The following is a 19,165-nucleotide window of genomic DNA, read 5'->3' as shown; positions in this document are numbered from 1 at the left end:
CCGTTTACATTTTCAATTTGATTTTACGTATCGCCTCAATCCAGAAGAAGAATCGAGAAAAATAATTACAGCTGAATATTTTTCTACATATCCAAATTGTAAATTACATCATAGATTCTTCAGTTTCTTTCGTTCTCCGATATTAAATTAGCGTATTCAATTAAAATGTAGGCTCGAATAATTTCAGTGTGCAGTCACAGATCGTGCAGCCTCCGCAGGAAGTTTAATTATCGGTTGATTGCAGTGAACGAATAAAACCGTATATTCAATGACCAAACACTGAACATACTACATATCAATCAATCCACGCGTAATTAGTATAAGTAACTAACCACATCCTGTGATTTCCACTATCAATTCCAAACAACACGTATCGTTGATTACTTTAAATTCAACTAAAAACAATCAGTATCATCCGACAACGCTACACTTCAAATTTCTAGATATTTTTCATATTCTGATGCTTTTAGATTGATTAAAACGGGTTGTTTTCATAAATCTAAGCAATTGTACACGGGAAACCACCATATAAAAAGCTAAATTGAAACATCAACTGTTAACTCCTGATCGGATTTATCTCTTGTATGTCACTGGACTTTTAGATAACGTCTGATACTGGATTTTGTAAATAATTGAAGGTTTTCTAAAAGAACATTTCTACAAAAACACACAATTAAAAATATCTGGAACATAAAAATTCTTTATAAAAAATAGGAAATAACATAAAAATGCGGAATTTCTTATAGATTACTTTTGATAAAAGATCGGGCCGATCGTACAATGTATCAGAATTTCCTTTAGACTATCAACCGTATAGCTAATAGAACTAGCCGCGGTGTATCCTGGTTCCTCCCAAAGGGCCCGATCGATAGATCGCAGGTTGATTAAATAGCTGCACTACGAACCGCTCGCCTTTGCGAGTGCTATTTCGATCGAGAAAGATACCTTTCAGTAGCACAGATAAAGTACAGTAGCCTTTACGATATAGATAAACCGTAAAATCGGTCAGATATATCGAAGTTATATATATACAGGGTGGTTGGTAATTGGTGGTACAAGCGGAAAGGGGGTGATTCTACGCGAAAAAAGAAGTCGAAAATATAGAATAAAAATTTTTCGTTCGAGGCTTCGTTTTCGAGAAAATCGACTTTGAATCTTCGCTCGGTACGCGTGCACTTTATCACCTCTCGTTATAACGGATCTCACTGTAGATCGTTGTCTCGATGGAAAAATTAAAAAAAAAATTTTATTGTATATTTTCTGGTGGTCCAGATACCAACCTCCCTGTATATTCCAATATTAGAACGAACAAAGTGATAAAAATGGAAAAAGTTGTATAATAAGTTTAACAACTTTCTTACCTTAACGTATTGCACGCGTACCGAGCGAAAATTCAAAGTCGATTTTCTCGAAAACAAGACCTCAAACGAAAAATTTTTATTCTATATTTTCGACTTCTTTTTTCGCGTAGAATCACCCCCTTTCCGCTTGTACCACCAGATACCAACCACCCTGTATATTCCAATATTAGAACGAACAAAGTGATAAAAATGGAAGAAGTTGTATAATAAGTTTAACAACTTTCTTACCTTTTTAAAATGTTTCTTATCTTAAAAAATCCAATAATTTGGACAGGTTCGTGTAATAAGAATAGTAATTTTCACGATATAATATGGTTGTAGCATCTCGCATCAAATGTTAAAGATTACGCGTTTGAATATCGAGATGGACTAATTAACAATTTGAAAAATCAAAGTTCTTAGCCATAATAAGCATATAACCATAGTAACTGCAACACGGCTAGAACTATTAAAATCCTCAATTTTTCCGTGATTAAACGGCAATCTGTGTGAAGAAGTAGCCAACTCGATACACCTTTCAATGGTAATGTATTTACGTCAGCGTCGATATTAAACTGCGAGATTGCACATTATTACCGGGTGAAATAATACGTCGGCGATAAAACGCCGTGAGGCGTTCGCTTTTCGACAAAATGATGGCCCTTGTGCCAAGAATCGTGCGCAGCAGCGGGCGTTCCTCTCGCTGGAAACGGAACACCACGGAAATCGTCGTTTTTGCACGATGATGTAATCGAGAAATCACGCGGACGTTAAAGAAACCGGCGATGTTCCTTCGAATTTCTATGCCGGACAGTTCCTCCTCCATTTCCGTGCTTCCATAGATCGTTCAACGAGCTTTCCACTTGGTTACGATTGAAATCGAAGTTCGCTGTAGAATGCTTTTTAGTTAATGGATACCCTTTTCCCTCATAATATCCGTGAGAGACGGAAGAATGCTGGTTCCTTTCTTTTGGTTATTTACGCTATTTAGCGGTTGGCTATTGGTTAAATTTTAGGCGAATAAGAGATTGATCAGACGTTTGGAAGTGTTAACACAGATTTTGGAAAATTATTTGCGATCGGAGGATCTGAAGGATGCAGAGAGTAGGACAAATTATTTTATATGTTGCGATATAAGAAATAGTAACAAACTCGCTGAAGGATAGACGAGGAAATTTTTATTGTTTTCTGCTATTACGTATACGTATTTATTTATTACTACATTTTAATCGCACTATTTCCTGGATTCCATATACACATTTTTCATTGTTATAATTCTGCAGAAAAATGTTAAGGCTGTGTTAATAAAGTCAGAACATATAGTCATAAAATCGTAATCGAAAAATTAGAGAATAACATATACATTTTTGAAACGTTATTTTCTTCATTTACTTCTACATTACTGCACCATAGTTTATTTATACGAAACATTAGATGAGCCATGAAAACCTGCAATCGATTATTCTTATAACGAATACGAATAAAAAAGAAGCTTTAGTGTAGTGCACAACTTAGCTATTATTAGTTGCAATTTCGTGATATAGGCAAATTATATCGTGCTTCCAATTATCTCGTTCTTCCAACAACGATCGAACGAATATAATCAATTCCATTTAAGCGAATCTCTTTCGCCTCCATTACGGAAACGTTTGTGCCGTGACGGCCGATCGAATCTCGTTAAAGTACGACGGCCAGGACTAATTACACGAAACCGGTACAGTTTTACCAAGCAACGGGTTCCCGGTCTTTTGTCACGGTTAATTTCGTTAGGAAAATTGAAAGTTCCGAGGCGAACCGACAGCAACGACGATCCGTGTCTTTCGCCGCCTAGCTCGTCGCGGTGAAAACATCGATAGCATACAAATAAGAGGCTCAACTGCGGAGATCTGACGTTGACGTCCTCGCGAGCCTCTGGCTTCTGCCTCCTTTGTACTTTGTCACGTGAATTTAGCTGGGAAATAATGGAGTTTTCGTAGTAGGAAATAATAAATAATTATGATACAGCAGGAAATAATTTTAGGAGCTGGGATTTTAATAGGAAATGGCGATTAAAATGTAATAATGAAAAATTTGAGTAATAGGAAATAATTTTAAATAATTTTACAAGTAGGCAGAAAAAGTTGGAGATAGTAATTGGAATATAATAATAAATAACTTTATCGAAAGAAAATTATTTAATGAGATCTTTCCGTTTGCCATATACACAATAGTTGGTAACTGGTGGTACAAGCGGAAAGGGGGGTGATTCTACGCGAAAAAAGAAGTCGAAAATATAGAATAAATATTTTTCGTTCGAGGCCTTGTTTTCGAGAAAATCGACTTTGAATTTTCGCTCGGTACGCGTGCGGTACGTTATAACGGATCTCACTGTAGATCGTTGTCTCGATGGAAAAATTAAAAAAGAAATTTTTATTCTATATTTTCCATTTCTTTTTTCGCGTAGAATCACCCCCTTTCCGCTTGTACCACCAGTTACCAACCACCCTGCATATTATATAAGAAACTTAAGAAAACTTAGATAACGTACGATAAAAAAATTTTCTGTAAATATTGAACAGGAATCAGAGTGGATAGATAACAAGATACATTAGCAGAAAACAAACAATTTTCTTTAAAAGCTATTTATCGAATAGTTTTAATGTACATTTTATGTATTAACTTAAATCTGTGAACGTGGTTGTATCGAGCTGCACGTGTGCATGTACAAAATTAAAACCCACTGGTGGTCGAGGCGCAGGGTAAACGAGATAACCGTGGGTGGAGACTAGGGAAAGAAGACGATGAATGATGCTCGATCAGATAACCAGAGTTGCATAAGGGACGCGCGAGGGGATTCTCAGCTTCCGGTTTCGACGTTGTCGTCCGGACTAGGGTTAATCCGATATCACGAAAGAGAAACTAGCCTGTGGAAAAGGAGCGTTGGGTAGCTCGTATGAGAGGTAGGTAGATAATGGGTGCCGATGAAATGTAGTCAGTGAAGGGACCAAAAGAGTTGCTCGCTCTTAACTCGTGTTTTTTCCCCACGTGTGAACGAATCGAGCTTTCATCCAAATATTATCGACGCTTACATGACGTCACACAAATCATATTTCTCGATATCTTTCTTCGCTGGTATTTGAAGAAAAGTTTCACTGTGTGACATATACCGGAAGTTTACGATAAAGATTGAATGAATGGACTAGAAAGGAATGTAATCATAAACGAGATTAGGTTTTTCTTTTTTTACGTAACATTTAGAGCTTTTATCTCTTCTGATCAAATTTCTTGTAAAAATTAATACAAAAATTGTTTGCGATGTAGATAAGAAGGAAAATTTGGATCTTTATTATTTGTATTGCTTGTTGATATATTCATTTCATTTTTTTTATTAATTAATATAGTTTCATTGGGAGAATCTTACAGTTTGTAATTTCTATAACACAGTTGTTATTCGTATTTACCAATATCAGTGTTGTTAATTGAAACGAAGATTATGCTCAAATATAACTAGTTATTGGTGTATTAGTATAATTAGTAATTTCATATTGCTATAGAAATATTTCTTCGGATTATATATTTACCCGGATGCGTCTTTAACCAGTTAATTGAGTTCGACGTGTATAAACGTGAATCCAAAACTGTATTTCTGTGCGATTGACGTGTATACTCGTCGTGTGAAATAAAAAATTACCATTTAAATGGCATTTAGTAGTATGTTTCCTTTATACTCCCAATAAACCTATTATGTATTTTACAAGAAAAAGTTTGATTATTTGATTATTCTCTTTAGTATACCGGTTATACGTACAATGTATTGTTTTTTATAAATTGGGTTGATTATTTTCCCCAATGCATCCCTATTTGTGTACTTTACTGCGTATATCGGCTATTGCCCAAATTGTTTTGTGTAATTTACTTTATTATTTTTTTGGCAATCTTTAAGTTTCTAATAACAACAATACATACCTTTCATAACAATAAATTATTAATTTTTTATCCAATTAAAATGTAATCCTTCCTCGTTTCGCTTTCTTCGAAAAATTTATAATACCAGCATTTGCCCTGCGTTCGACGTATATACTCGTCATTGCTTGATTTTAACTACGCGACTCGTAACGGATTTTTGAAACGAAACTCCGCGGTTAGCAGGTTAAATACCTAAAAAAACACGTATACTTGAAGCATATACGCCTCGATACCGATTGCACGATCTCTCTACGCTTCTTCCTCCGACTATACACGTGTACACGAGGCGAATAGGTTTGCGAGGCGGAGGGTGGTTCGCTCTCATTAACCTCTCGCTGGCGAAGCGCTCTTAGCCGGCTGCATCAATTGCTTTCGTCGAGGACGAAGCTCGGCCACCTTTTAGTGGCGCGTTTCGAAACCCTCGACGAAGCCATGGAACGAAACAGAGATGGAATACACAAGACCGGATATGCGGCAGTCTCTCGAGAAAACCCTGTGTCCCGTGTTTGCTGAAACTGTCGATGCGAAACCGAACTGGGCCACGAAAAGAAACCAAGCAACCAAGTCTATCAGAACGTGTAAAGGTCTTTATACCGCCCAATTTAACTCGGTTGATGATAGTTTAATATGAAAAGATATAGAAGCTTGTGAATCTTACGTTTATCAAAAATTAGCATTAAATTATAATAGTGAAATTGAACAAAAACCTTTCTATTTTATGAAATTAACAGAATTATAGATTTACAATGGTACATTTTTTTGGAAGTTTGATTTTAGAAACTTTTGCAGAATTTAGGAGATTTTTGCATTCTATAAAGTTTGATATACCTTTGGGGATTGTAATTTTGCCAAGTGTATGAATGAAAGTTTGTTTCTTCTTTTATATTATATATACATATTTTCATCTTTCGTTTTAATTTCCTTGTGAAAAGAAATTCGTTTTTAATATTCGATATAATAAGAAATAACAGAAACACATTTTTCCTTATGATTTTGTACACAGAATATGATACTCTAAATTCATGACCCGTTTGATTCAAAGTAAATTCACATATAGTTTAATCAATTAACAACTTATCGAGTATAGTATCGGAAAGGTTAACGAAATATCTTATATCAACGATGCATTGAAACGAAATCCTCTTGGTTATCGTTTATATCGATCGAAGATCTCACGCTCGTTTATATCAAGATTTCTGCAGCTAGAAAAAGGGATGGAGATTGATCCTTTTCCGGACCAGCCTCCTTTCAGGTCACCCGGTTCGCCGGTGTGTATGGGGGTTGCGTTTTATTGAAAATTTCATGCTCTTCTTGTCCGGTGCGCGCGCGCAAAATTGTCCTTCCCGGGTTTCTGGGTCAGCCATCCTGTTTGCAACGTTTGTCTGTTGACCCTCGAACCGGATACTGACCGTCATTAGGTGGTGCAGTGGAAATGCGGGAAATGTCGAGAAGCGAGGTCGAGTGGTGACGATGTCCGAAACGGAAATGCTGTACTTTGTGATTAGAGTTACTGCAGGCGGCTGCTTCTTCTAGATTATCTTATTTCTTGGAAATTTATCATTTTAATGCTAGTTTCTCAGATTTGTATTCGTATCTTTTCTTGTAAATTTTTGTTGTTTCTTTTTATTTTTAACTTTATAGTCTTTCCTTTCGTGCTTTTTTAAAGGGTTATTGTTGGAGATATTTATTTACATTTCCTGGTATATTTTCTGAGATTATCGTTACGGTGTCCTTTTGGATTACTATTTGTATACTTTCTTAAATGTTTTTCATTCGATAAGACTCTTTTTATGCCCATCTTTGAATATCCTTTACATTATTCATTTTCATGATTTATTCTGAAATCATTTTCTTTATATCTTGTCTGGGTAATATCATTGCAGAATGATTCGTTCATTTTTGGTCTACAAAATATTCTGTTATTCTCTCTAAGAATATGCAACACTATCAATTCATTTCACGCGTGATTAGCGTGAAATTCGAGCAGCAATGATTATTCCAATTAGGAAAACACGCTTCAGAGGTTGTTCGTTGCCCTATCCACAAAAGCCTCGAACATCTGAAAGAATTCGCCCGCCTCCAGACAAAGAACAAGATATAGAAAAAAAGTGAGCGGATGATTACATTCCCATCTTTAGAAGCTACAGCGCTGGCTGCTTTTAGTACTTTTCTCACAGGCCACAGCCAAAGACAAATAAGCTGGTTTGACTGCAGAAACGCTCGCCAAAGGCTTCGATATAACGATTTCCTTATATTTTCTTGCGTCGCTGCATATCGAGCTTACTCTGTGACAATTTTAGCGTTAGATTTTGTCGAAACCATTTTTCCAACGATGCACTGATCGGTTCCAATTCAATGCGAGAGAATTCTTCTGCTGCTTCGTCGACATAACGTTGCGTTTCAACCGATCTCTCGAACGTGAAACGTCTTTGAAATTGTACAATAAAAATCTCTCTGTGCACGTTAAATACGAAGTATTTTTCAGTGGAATTTCACGAATTCCTCTTTCGGAACGCTTTTCTCTACGACGAAAGATTAATATCGTCAACGACAATGGAAGGAAATGCGACTGCCCATAAGGAGTTTCCTGCGGATTACAAACAGAACCGTGTTTCCTGCTTCTCCAATGGGAGATTCTGATCCTGATACGTGGATTGTTTAATTTCTTTTTAATTATTTTAATCCATTCGTGGTTACGATCTTATTGTGATACGTTGCTCAAACTAATTAGCTTGTCTTCTGTTATAATTTGATTTTTACACTTACTTCTTGTGCCTATTTTTTTTCTAATGAACAGCTCTCTCGGGTTAGAATAATCTGGAATATATTGAAAGAAAGTACTATGTATATAATTGTTTGTCTAACACATGTCTTCAACCAATACACTACACGATAGGATTATGAGGAATCATGTTGGAATTAATATGAAAGTAGCGAAAGAAGATGAATGAAAATTGATGAAGATGCTTTCATAATGGATAAAGTAGAATCTTATGAAATTTATAAAGATATAAACAGATCTTACAAACTTTATAAAGTATTATAATAAATGAGGAATGATTTGTGGCCAATGCAATAGCTTAGAATGTAATAAACGTAAAAAGTTTACATGTGTCAGAATTGAGCCAACTTGTATACTATTGTCTGAGAGTTAATATACGGTAGTTTTCGAAGAATTTTGTAACTTCCTCAGAGATACAATAATCTAGTAAAAGAATGGAATAATAAATCCATGGATATCTGTGGTATAAGCCAGCAAGCGAACGACTCGCATTTCTCTTCCTTTACGTTGGCCAAAAAGTAGAGGGTTGATGACGCCTTCTCCAGCAACCTCCTCCATATCAGGCGACATTACGTCTATTTTAGTCGACGACCTTTCCGTCCGCTGGCAAATATTTCTTTCTTTACTGCGACGTAAAGGTAACCTTCTACCTGTCGTTTACACAGGACTCAAGTTAGCCTGACGAAAGGCAGCTTCATCGATCGAGCAGGAAAAATGAAAAGTGACGGGACAAAGACCATCCCCGTTTACTATTCCTTCAGTAACCTTCTTCGACATATCAAGCTCAAGGCAGCCGTAAAAAGCCAGTCCATTAAGCACGTAAAAGCTTCTCTTGAAATCAAAATGAGCGTCTACCCGAAATAGAATATACTGTTCGCAGAATGATGTTGTTTGTGGTAGTCCATCTTAAACCGACAACTTTGAACCACACAGAAGCTAAATTGACCAAACCTATGATATATAGCTAATGATACATAATATCGTGTCAACTATCGATACACTATATTGTGTCAACTATACATAAAGTTTATAAGGCATCTTACACTTTGCCCATCCGATCGATTCAGACCATCCCTATAGATTCTTATTCTTCACCATTAACTCCAATAACTCGCAATTTTCTCAATCCGATACACAGGAACTACAGAAAGTTCAGCCATCGATACACGAAGTTTAAAAAGTACCTTATATCTCTTCTTTCGTTTCAAATCATCCCCTAAATTTTATTTTTTTACCGTGTCCGTTGCTTCTAACAACGCTCGATTTCTTCACGCGGCGATAAGATTCAATTATTTCCAATCTTTTCGTATAAAATAGAGAAGCTAAAGGAAGCTCAGCCGTCTCACGCTTCATCACTCTTTCATCTCAAATCATCCTCAGGTTTTTATTTTTCACCACGCCCCCATTGCTTCCGATAGACCTTGATCCTTGCAAACACCAACGAGTTCCAAGTTTTCTATACAAAGCAGGGAAATTGCAGAAAACCACGGATACACACAGTTTAGAAAATACCTTACGCTTCTCCTCTGTTTCGTCTCAAACTTTAATTTCAAAACATGCCCATACTTTAATTTTTCACCGTCTTCGTTGCCTCTAATAATTCTCAACGTGTTTTCAAACTTTCCGCACAAAACGCAGAAACTACAGAGGCTTGCACATTTAGATGGTTGCAAAGTGCAAGCCAGCTTCACCACTAGTCCCAAAAACCAGTCGATGGGGGGTCAGCCTGCTGTTTCAAATGTTACAGAAGGGTATACGGTTATAGTACTTATATCATCCCCTTTCTCGCTGCTGGCATTCATCCGTGAGTCATCGGTTCGTACTCAACCCCCGGGTGTGACGTCATTTCGACGTCCTCCACCCCATCTAGATCTACCGCCGGAAGCGTGTCATCGTTCGGTTATTATGCAAGGGAGGCCGAAAATCGCCAACCATTCTCTCGAGGATTCTTCCTCGATCGAACCACCGCTCTCGATAATCTTCTTCTCTATCAAATACGGATTGGTTTCAAGCAATAGAAACGAGAATTGAAGTGAGAGGGGATGAATCGGGCGGATAACGAATAGCTAGGCAGAAAGAAGAAGGAAAATGGGAGATTATGATTGTTGTATCCTAAATTAAAGGAAAAATTGTAGCGCAAGGGTTGATGTCTTTATGACAATTTTATTTGAATTTGTTAATACGTATACGTTTATTTTAACTTTGGCACTGGTGATAAGATAGGTTTCGTTTAACTGATTTTAGTTAGAAAATCGATTAATTAAAACTTTAATTAAGTTTAAATAACCATTATCAGTTAGTTTTTGCTTTCTCGGATAACCACTATCAACAGTTAAAATTTAAAAAATAGAAAATTTTCTTTGGTTACTTTCGACCTTGATTTTTATAACGTTGTTTTCTCCTCTATCGAATACGCACGAATTTCAACGGATAGAGACGAGGGTTAAAATAAAGGAGAATGGATCGAGTACTTCGATAACAGTTAGCCAGACAGAAGGAAGGAAGACAGATAAGTCTGTAGATGAACTACATAACAAGGAGACTCGTTCGGTAATTCGAGACATCGTTAAAATCTCTCTCTCTCTCTAACAATCGGTGAATGTACCATTTAGTTATCGTCGGGCCCTGCTTTTCTTTTGTCTTACGCTTTCGCTCTATCGTCGATCGAATCAGAGAGACGGAATGAATTACGTCCAGGAGGGTAGGAGTTCGGATCACGAGGAGGAACAACGTCTGGCTGATTGCAGGGGCGGAGATCGCAGTTTCCATTGAATCCGACTCTTCGGTTTTGATTTTTTCATTTGAATCGAATTAATTTCCTTTGCTTTCGGGTTTTTGTTTTCGAGGTGACGTTCCTTGCAGGCATATTATTGCAATGTGATATATTTCGATCTCTGTGTAGTTACAAATATTATAATAAGAATTTTCAAAGGTTTCTGAACGTAAGAATTAGGAATTATTACAAATTTCCCTACAGCTCTTGTTATTAAAAGATTCTTTTTCAGCAATCACTCTTAAGCTCTTACGATAATCCTAAACTAAGACAATGAAACGTTAGGAAATTCCCTCTTCATCTGAAACAGGCATACACTTCGTAAAACGGTTTAATATAATAAGAAAAAGAGAAATAGCGACACGCATTTACGTGGTTGCGCGTGACGTCACGTGCACAGAGTGTAGGTCTCCATTCAAAATGCGTCTCGCATTATCATTCAAGGCGGTTCACGAGGTTGGGGAATGAGAAATAATGCCGTCGACACGGTTCCTTTCAGCTATGGGTAAACACACCTTCCACCCCCCCTTTTTTTCCTTTCCTTTCCTTTTCCTTTCCCCTCCTCCATTCATTTGCATCTCTTGGTCGCACGGTGAGATTAATAGACGAACGACTTGCTTGAATGCATCAGCGATTTAACGAGTCGCTGCTTCGATAATTTTCCTTGACTTTAGCATATTACGATTCGACGACCAGACGTACACGGGATCCATACTGGTGGCTGTGAATCCGTACAAAGAGGTGGACTTCTACACGAACGTGAGTAAATTAGAACCGTTTCGCGTGATTATCTTTTAATGCACACTGCTTAAGACGAATACTAGATTCCTCTGACCTTTTTTTTTTTTTTCTTTATTTGAATCGAGGCAATCGTTCGATTGGGAATCGTAGGGGTTATGAGTTGAAATTTTACTCATTGTAATGGATTGGTAATGAATGGAGGTAATTAGCGTTATCGAGAACGTGAATCATAATACGGATATTAGTGTAGAGTGAGTCTTTCATCGTAATATATTTCTAGAGCGAGTAACGTAATATAGAAGAGATTTCTTTATACGGTGAAATCTTTCGACTAGCCAGGAATACCAAAATTATATTACAAGAAATTTTTATTTATATATTTTTGAAAGTTTATATCATTGGACCCAAGAACTTGTCTTTTCCTTATCAGCTACGTTACATTAACTTCTCCAGTGCGTACTAAATTGTAAGAAAATTTGTAAAGAGGAAGCACCTCCTTTTCATATAAATATTTATAAAATTACATAAAGAACTATTCTTCGAAGAAACGTTCTAGTTTCTTATATTTATCTTTCTTAGAGAAAGTAATAGTTTTGGTATGCCGATATATTTTATAGAATATTAACTTCCTCTGCAGATTCTACTATGTAGAGAAGAGCTTTTGTAAGAATACGTGTTTTAAATATTTCTCACGATGAAATTGCTACATACCCGAGGATTGCAGCTGAATTAAAACAACAAAGAGTGTGCCGCGGTTGCTGAAATGCGCAATTACTTACGCACTTCCGGCGTCAAATGTATGCAGGAAGTGCTGTCGAAGAATAGCAAATATTAAACACGGCGTCTGCCTCGAAGAACGGAGCAGACTGCACGTGCCTATCCCCTCTCCTTTGCAAGCAATAATTGGTTTCTCCTATCGTATACAATTAAGAATTTGGTCACGTGTATAATGAAAGATTCATTATTAAATTACTCCTGTGGAAGAACCGTTTAGAACGTTCAAAAATTATCAGAGTTATTAATGGTGGAGAGTTTCCTCTTTTTTTTTTTTTTTTAATTATGAAATAATTCCAAAACTATTTTGAATAATTGCATAATAATGTTCAAGTAATTTGCCAGAAATATTACGAATGTTTCATTATTAAATTATTGCTGCGAAGAAGTTTTCAGAAGCTTGAAAAATTCTCGAAATTATTAACGATAGAATTTTTACCTCCTTATTATTAAATCGCGTAATAATATCGCAAACAGTACAATATCATTTTTATGCTAATGGTTCATTTCGAAGTTACAGTATTACTTCCATTATGAGGATGAAACATGCTTGTTACGTTAAATAAGAACACAGGGGGAACTTGGTAATTTACAGTGAATTATATTTTAAAGTAACGCGATGTACGTTTTTAAGTGGTTTATTTCATCAACGCGGAACAGAATGCCTTTAAGTAAATCCATATTTTAAAAATAGCGTTATATCATTTTTGTTTCATTAACAATTTATTTATAAAGATTGCGTTTGTTAATTGCAATATAAAACCGAAATATATTTATTGCGATAATTAGGGATACATATTATGGAAGAGAGAATGGTAATTTATTGTGAAAGACGTGTTATAATAACGCGACGTACATTTTTATCAAATATATTTCGTCGGCACAAGAGAATGCCGACGACAGGACGCCTTTATCGTATTGGAATTGCTAGGCCTCGGTTTGAAAACAGGAAACGGAAGCCACGACGTGCTTTCGTGGAGATATCGCGAGACGACCGATCAACTCTTGAAGGGTTTTGTAGGTCACGATACACTCCGTTGCCGACGAATCGATGAGTAATCCATTTATTTTTACAACTGCGAAAACACCAAACTGCCCTCATTTTTTATATTATATATTTCTGTAAACTGTAAATATCGCTAAAAATAGCGACACAACAGGAAGGAAATTCTGCAAAAACTATTACATTCCTACTTCTCCTTTCGTTTCAACGTATGAATTATTCAAAGATATTAATTCGCGTGAAACTTAATTGGACGATATATCTTTATCTTCCTATTCTTTCCTTCTTGATTATCGACGTTCAGCCTGCAGATATAAATATAGATACAAAGTTTGTTTAATTGTAATTAAAGCATATTTTTATTATGTATGAACACTGCAGATCCTATTTACGACGAGATCCATCGACGGTGGAAGTTTCAAACCATTTTCCATTTTCATGCTGCAATAATATTCTTCGGGCTCCCAATAAGATAAGATTACCCATATCGTCTCGCGTCATCTCCGAAAACACCTTCGAAAACACTTTTAGAGGCCATTTAAAAAGCATTTTCGCAAGCACAACGGCAAAGTGTTTCCTATCTGGTCCAAGAGGCTGAGAGACACGGTCCCTGGTGTCCTGGCGTGTTCTCGATAATCGTCTGGCGTTGCACTTTTCTCTTTTTTCCCCTATGGTGTGCGTAGCTTTAATCTCTATTTCGAGGCGTGCAAGCATCGAGCTTAAAACCATCGGCGGCGTTAACGCGCGTATCAGCCTGGTTGAATTAGGGTGCAGGCTGCGCGCGAGGACTTATTTCGGGATCGAGTGGCAGCCACTTCGTACGTAAATACGGGTCGCCGACAGTGAAACAGTCCTCGAACGGCATTCGACCCTTCGACTGACGTGTGGCTTCGTCAAGGAAAAAAAGTAAAAAATATGAAAGGGCTGGGCGATTAAATGGAATTAAAGCAATAAAGAAAAAGCCACGGCACAATAGAATTTGCTCCGAGCCAGCGGTTTAAACCTTTCCACCTGGTCAAGCTCGAACGACTTTTTTAATCTTATTTTTATCGCCGAATATAGAATTTCTCTTTTTCTCATTTTTCTATCTTTTATTCGTTTTATACGCTCGTATATTTTTGTAAGTTTTGATCTGTTCGCGTTGTGTAACTTTTCTAGATTATTATTATCATTTCTTTAAAATATTTGACAAGTAGTTCGCTAAATAGATTCTTTTGGTTGTTATCTTTTCCTGTGCTAAAGAATGGGCAAGATTTTTTGCTTGTTTAATATCTTTTAACTTACTAGCTAATTTCCTTTGTTTGGTTGAAATAATTTCCTAGAGAGATTTAAAACAGTGTCTTTCTGTGCGCTTCAAGTTCGGCTGGTTTTTACAGACTGGCTGTGCATGTAGGTAATAAGTTCGCGGGAAAAACCGCTTTGATGCTGTAACCCGTGTCTCTACTTCGATCGCGTTCCTTTGACTTTATGAACTCGCGCTGCACATACCAAGCGAGTACCGCGTTTTAAAAAGGTCTTGAAAAATGACTTCTCTCGGTAGTACTCTCGGTAATGCGTAATAAAATCAAATATTTTGCCCATTAGCCGTCACGGCAATTTATGAAATGAAATATAAATTAGAAACTAAACAATTTTATTTGTTTTATCATCGAATCTGTTTTTCCTACAATATAAGAGAATCTATTAATATATCAATAAGTTGTGACTTGTAATGTTTCGCTGATAGTAACAGTTCAATCGTATGAAAAGGTTCGTATGTCCTAATATCTATAGCGTTTCTAGAACCTAACAGGGCGTTGGCATCACTTATGAGGGAAATTTCAAGTCACATATTGTTCAGAATATTCAATCGTTAAAGGCTATCGTGGCTGAAAGTTCACGCTCATATGTATCTCATTTTAACATTATCACTCGATAATGATAGTTATTAACATCGTTATTCTATTATGATCATGTTATGCAAATAATAATGTTTTCATTTTCCATGTAACATCGAACACAATGCTAATGAGGACTGTTTTATCTCCTATTTATCTCTAAAATAAGCCATATATATCGTACATTTGTACGAAACTTTCATTACGATAGAGTTATCGACAGCTGATCTCTTTTGACGAAGTAAACTTCGTTACATTAGCACTAATAGAGTACAGTTCAATTAAGTAGGTCTCCTTACAAATGAGCAGATAGGCTAATTGTAGGTCTAATCGTAGGAGATTTGATGAATTATCTGTGAAATAAGAAACAGACATATTTAAGTAAAATTTCGCTCATAATAGAATTAACGAGAGCTGATTTCTTTTAACGACAGCTTCTGAACGTTAAACAATTTTTAATGAGAAATCGATAAGAAAAAAGGTAATTAAAAGAGAAAATACAAAGGATCGTGAGAATAGATCGGTAATTTCGAAGGTCAGTCGGGGTACCAAAGGACCCCTGGCTGGCAAGAAGGAAAAGGGTGGCTCGCTGTGGTGCACGCCCCGTGTTATTGATCGGGCTGGAGCGCACATCGGATTCGGAGACTCGTCGTGGTTACCCTGGAGCCTTTGGAGCCACGTCCTTTCCTCTCGTCGGCGACAATGCCCGGGTACACGTGTCGATCCTCATGAATCTATTACCGATTTCTGCTTGAAATTGAATGTGTGCATTGAAAATCGAACACCAATGTCATGCATCTAGAATAATCGTTCACTCATGAAAGATATGGGGAAAAAATGGGCAACGTCCATTCCATCGATTTTTATGGTGTATAGGGAATTTTTTCGGCAAGAATTGCGACTATAGCATTATTTACCTTTCTTATGATTAGTTAGAGTGGTGATTTCTCGTTACAATCCAATTCGTTGAACCTTGCTCCTGCAAATATTGATTTAGTCTGTTGCTTTATTAATTGACCACGGCTATGCCCCACCGCTCTTAAAAGTTAAGCCTTGTTTTGGAAATTGACCACAGGCTTGAATCTTATCCTCACGAAAAAATAATTTACAAACTCGTAATATTTTCTTACTTTACTTTCTTTCTATTCTTCCTTTCCATAGAATACAAATCATAGTAATTGAAATTGAAAAGGAAGATCTTCCCTGGTAGGAAAGTTTTACATGCTTAATAATTTATAATTTCCACAGTGTCCACAATTTGCAAAACGTGCAGCTCATTGTTTTCCAATCGACGGGAATTATACCTATTAATCCACTTGTCATAATCGTTAACCTAACTCGTAATAGGAACTTGGAAACACAGTTAGCAAGTCTCAACGGTCTCAGCATGTAAGGATAATTTTGTGGTAATCGAATATCAGTTCTGCTCGTGAAACGGTGTCGTGCTCTGATTAATCGTCGACCATCGCGATAGATCCGCTGTGGCTCTTGGACCAGCGTAATTTCCGCTGTCACTTATAAATCATAGCAAACTTGCATCATACTCGATTATGAAATAATAAAATTATTATATTATTTATCATTTTATTCTTCGCGAATATCGTACTCCTATCCTGAAAAAAATCTTTTAAGGAACGATGGAACAATTTGGTTACAGCGATTCGTTCATAAAATAATGAAACGCGTGTTGTTCATTGCAGCTAGGATGAAAATTCGAAATACAAAGATCAATTTACATAATTGTAAAATTGCAAGCAGGAAACATGAATTAAGATCTCAACGTGTGGTCTGTTAGTGAAACAGACTTAAAGGTCAGACAAATTTGAGATATGACGGTCAGTTAATAAAGCAATAGATTGAGATTGGCCAGTACCGTACGTGCATAATAAGTGCACATATATCGCCAGTATACGTCATGTAGATAATTCCATTATTTTATTCGCACCGTGTTGCATCTGTACATAATCATATGTATTGTAAGAGTCTTAAACGAGTCTGAAATACCATAATCCTGTTCTCATCAAATAAATGTTATATTTCAACGGTTATTAATATGGATAATTTTCAAATATTTGGTCTTTTTAACTGCTCCTACTTAATTTTATTACCTTTCGCATATTCAACGCTTACAATGTATTTCAAATAAACGAAGAAATGCAGTTCGCGAGAAGGACAAACAATACAATTTTCGAAAGATTGCAGAAAATAAGATTTAAAATGCCATTATTCAAGAACAAACACGACAAATTATAAGCAAATCGAAGGAAGAACGGTATTAACGGTATTTAGCATCACGTAATACCAGATTTCTCGGGTCAAAGAACGCTCTTTATCAGCCGCGTCTCTCCAGAAACAAAAGGAACTGGAGCATCTCGATATTCCCTCGTTTGCAGTATATGGCATGCCAGAGAGATGAAACATTTTTATCTCGTCGTTGCACATTCCGCATCACCCATAGCTTCTATATACATGCATATATATCTTCCTCTGTTTCTCCTATAGTATTGCACGGACGATCGATCCGTGTATTTCGAAGTAATCAACCGTACTGGTTCACGTCAAAGACAATCATTCAGGTAACTGGACCGCCAGTGTGTCGTCATTAACGATCAGTCAAGGCTGACCTGCTGCAGGTTGTTAGATCGCTCCATTTTCCTCTAGGGCTCTCTATTTTACGCCGTTTTACCGGCTGTGGTTTTGTTCGTTGGAAAAAACGAAGCGTCCCCCATTTCTCTGGAACCGTCTCATTCTTTCTTCCGAAGAATGGGCTTTGCTCACGTGACCGATGACTCGTTAGGTTTCGTTTGGTTCCCATGCAAATAAGAAAGCGATGTATCCTCTGCTGTTGTCTTCCATCCCTAAAACACCAATGTCACGTTGTTTTAAAATTTTTACATTTGGCTATGATTCTAGTACCTGTAACTTGTGGTTGCATTTATCCATAATTTCAGTGCCTATAACCCCTTTACGTTTAAATACAGTTCTGATACTTGTAACTTTCATGCACCCAATTGTAGTTGCAGAGCCTATACAAGTAACATTCTAATGTCACAAAAGTAAACTCAATTCCTCTGTTATGCCTCAGTTGTTAGTACCTATAACATTTCTACGTTTAACTAGAATTCTAGTATCTGTAATTCTTCAAATCGTATAAATAAAATTCTAATCATCCAGAGATGAACTCACCTCCTGTGTTACATTTTCATTCCATCGACGATATAGGTCCATACAAACTCCTCGTATAACCTCTTCACGAGTTATTTATGACGTTATCAATGGACCAATCAGCGTGCGTCAACAAACTTAGGGAAAATCCCTAGACTTTGCCCGTGTTATTCTCATCATCGATACAAGAGGAGCATCGAACGCCTTTAATTGATCCTGTTGGACTTCGTGTGTATTATAACCTTAATTAACGACCCAGTAAAGGAACGAGCCATGGAAAACAGTCCCGTTTTTACCCTAGGTTCGACGTAACCTCGTTTTGCCATTCGTCTTTGCGCGCACGGTCGGACAACGACACCGACGAAGAAGAGGGGTCGTAAGTACGATCCCCGGTGCCGATGTCCTGACACGAGCCACAGCCTCTAGTCGGCGAACCGTGCGCTGATTTTGCAGTCGCAGCTGCAGGAATAAACGGGGACACGAGCTCTTCGCTCCCCTGTTACACTCTCGGAGTCAAAACATTCGCGATGCGCATAGCTGCTTCGCTTTCTGCGCCTTTCTTTCCTTCTTTCTTTTCTCGTTATTATGTACAGGCGTGAAACAGTCGTTTTCTTTCACTCTAACTACAAAGAGGAGAACTTTTTTGAGAAGTTGCAGAGAGTGATTTTTAATGACGTAGAAAGAATGTCTAATGAGTGATTGCGTATCGTTTTGAAACTCCCTGTACGCGAGTATGAGCTACGTTATATGTTTGGTGAAATATTA

At 37.0% G+C, this 19,165-nt stretch overlaps 1 protein-coding gene across 3 annotated transcripts in view; it reads left to right on the top strand.

Annotated features, from left to right (window-relative positions):
* The window catches only part of Myo81F (unconventional myosin 81F), a 51,031-nt gene that overhangs the window by 12,253 nt on the left and 19,613 nt on the right, over positions 1-19,165 (top strand). For all 3 annotated transcript variants that reach the window (XR_013059989.1, XM_033339037.2, XM_033339036.2), the window contains exon 3: positions 11,537-11,599. Coding sequence is in view for 2 of the 3 variants with exons in the window: in XM_033339037.2 (XP_033194928.1) it covers positions 11,537-11,599 (63 nt within the window). In the remaining variant the exon portion in view is untranslated. The remainder of the gene's footprint in view (positions 1-11,536; positions 11,600-19,165) is intronic.

Source organism: Bombus vancouverensis, chromosome 14, assembly GCF_051014615.1.
Source record: "Bombus vancouverensis nearcticus chromosome 14, iyBomVanc1_principal, whole genome shotgun sequence".
In the NCBI taxonomy this organism is placed as follows: Eukaryota; Metazoa; Arthropoda; class Insecta; order Hymenoptera; family Apidae; genus Bombus; species Bombus vancouverensis.
The sequence above is the reverse complement of the archived record's forward strand: the minus strand, read 5'-3'. Positions and strand labels throughout refer to the sequence as shown.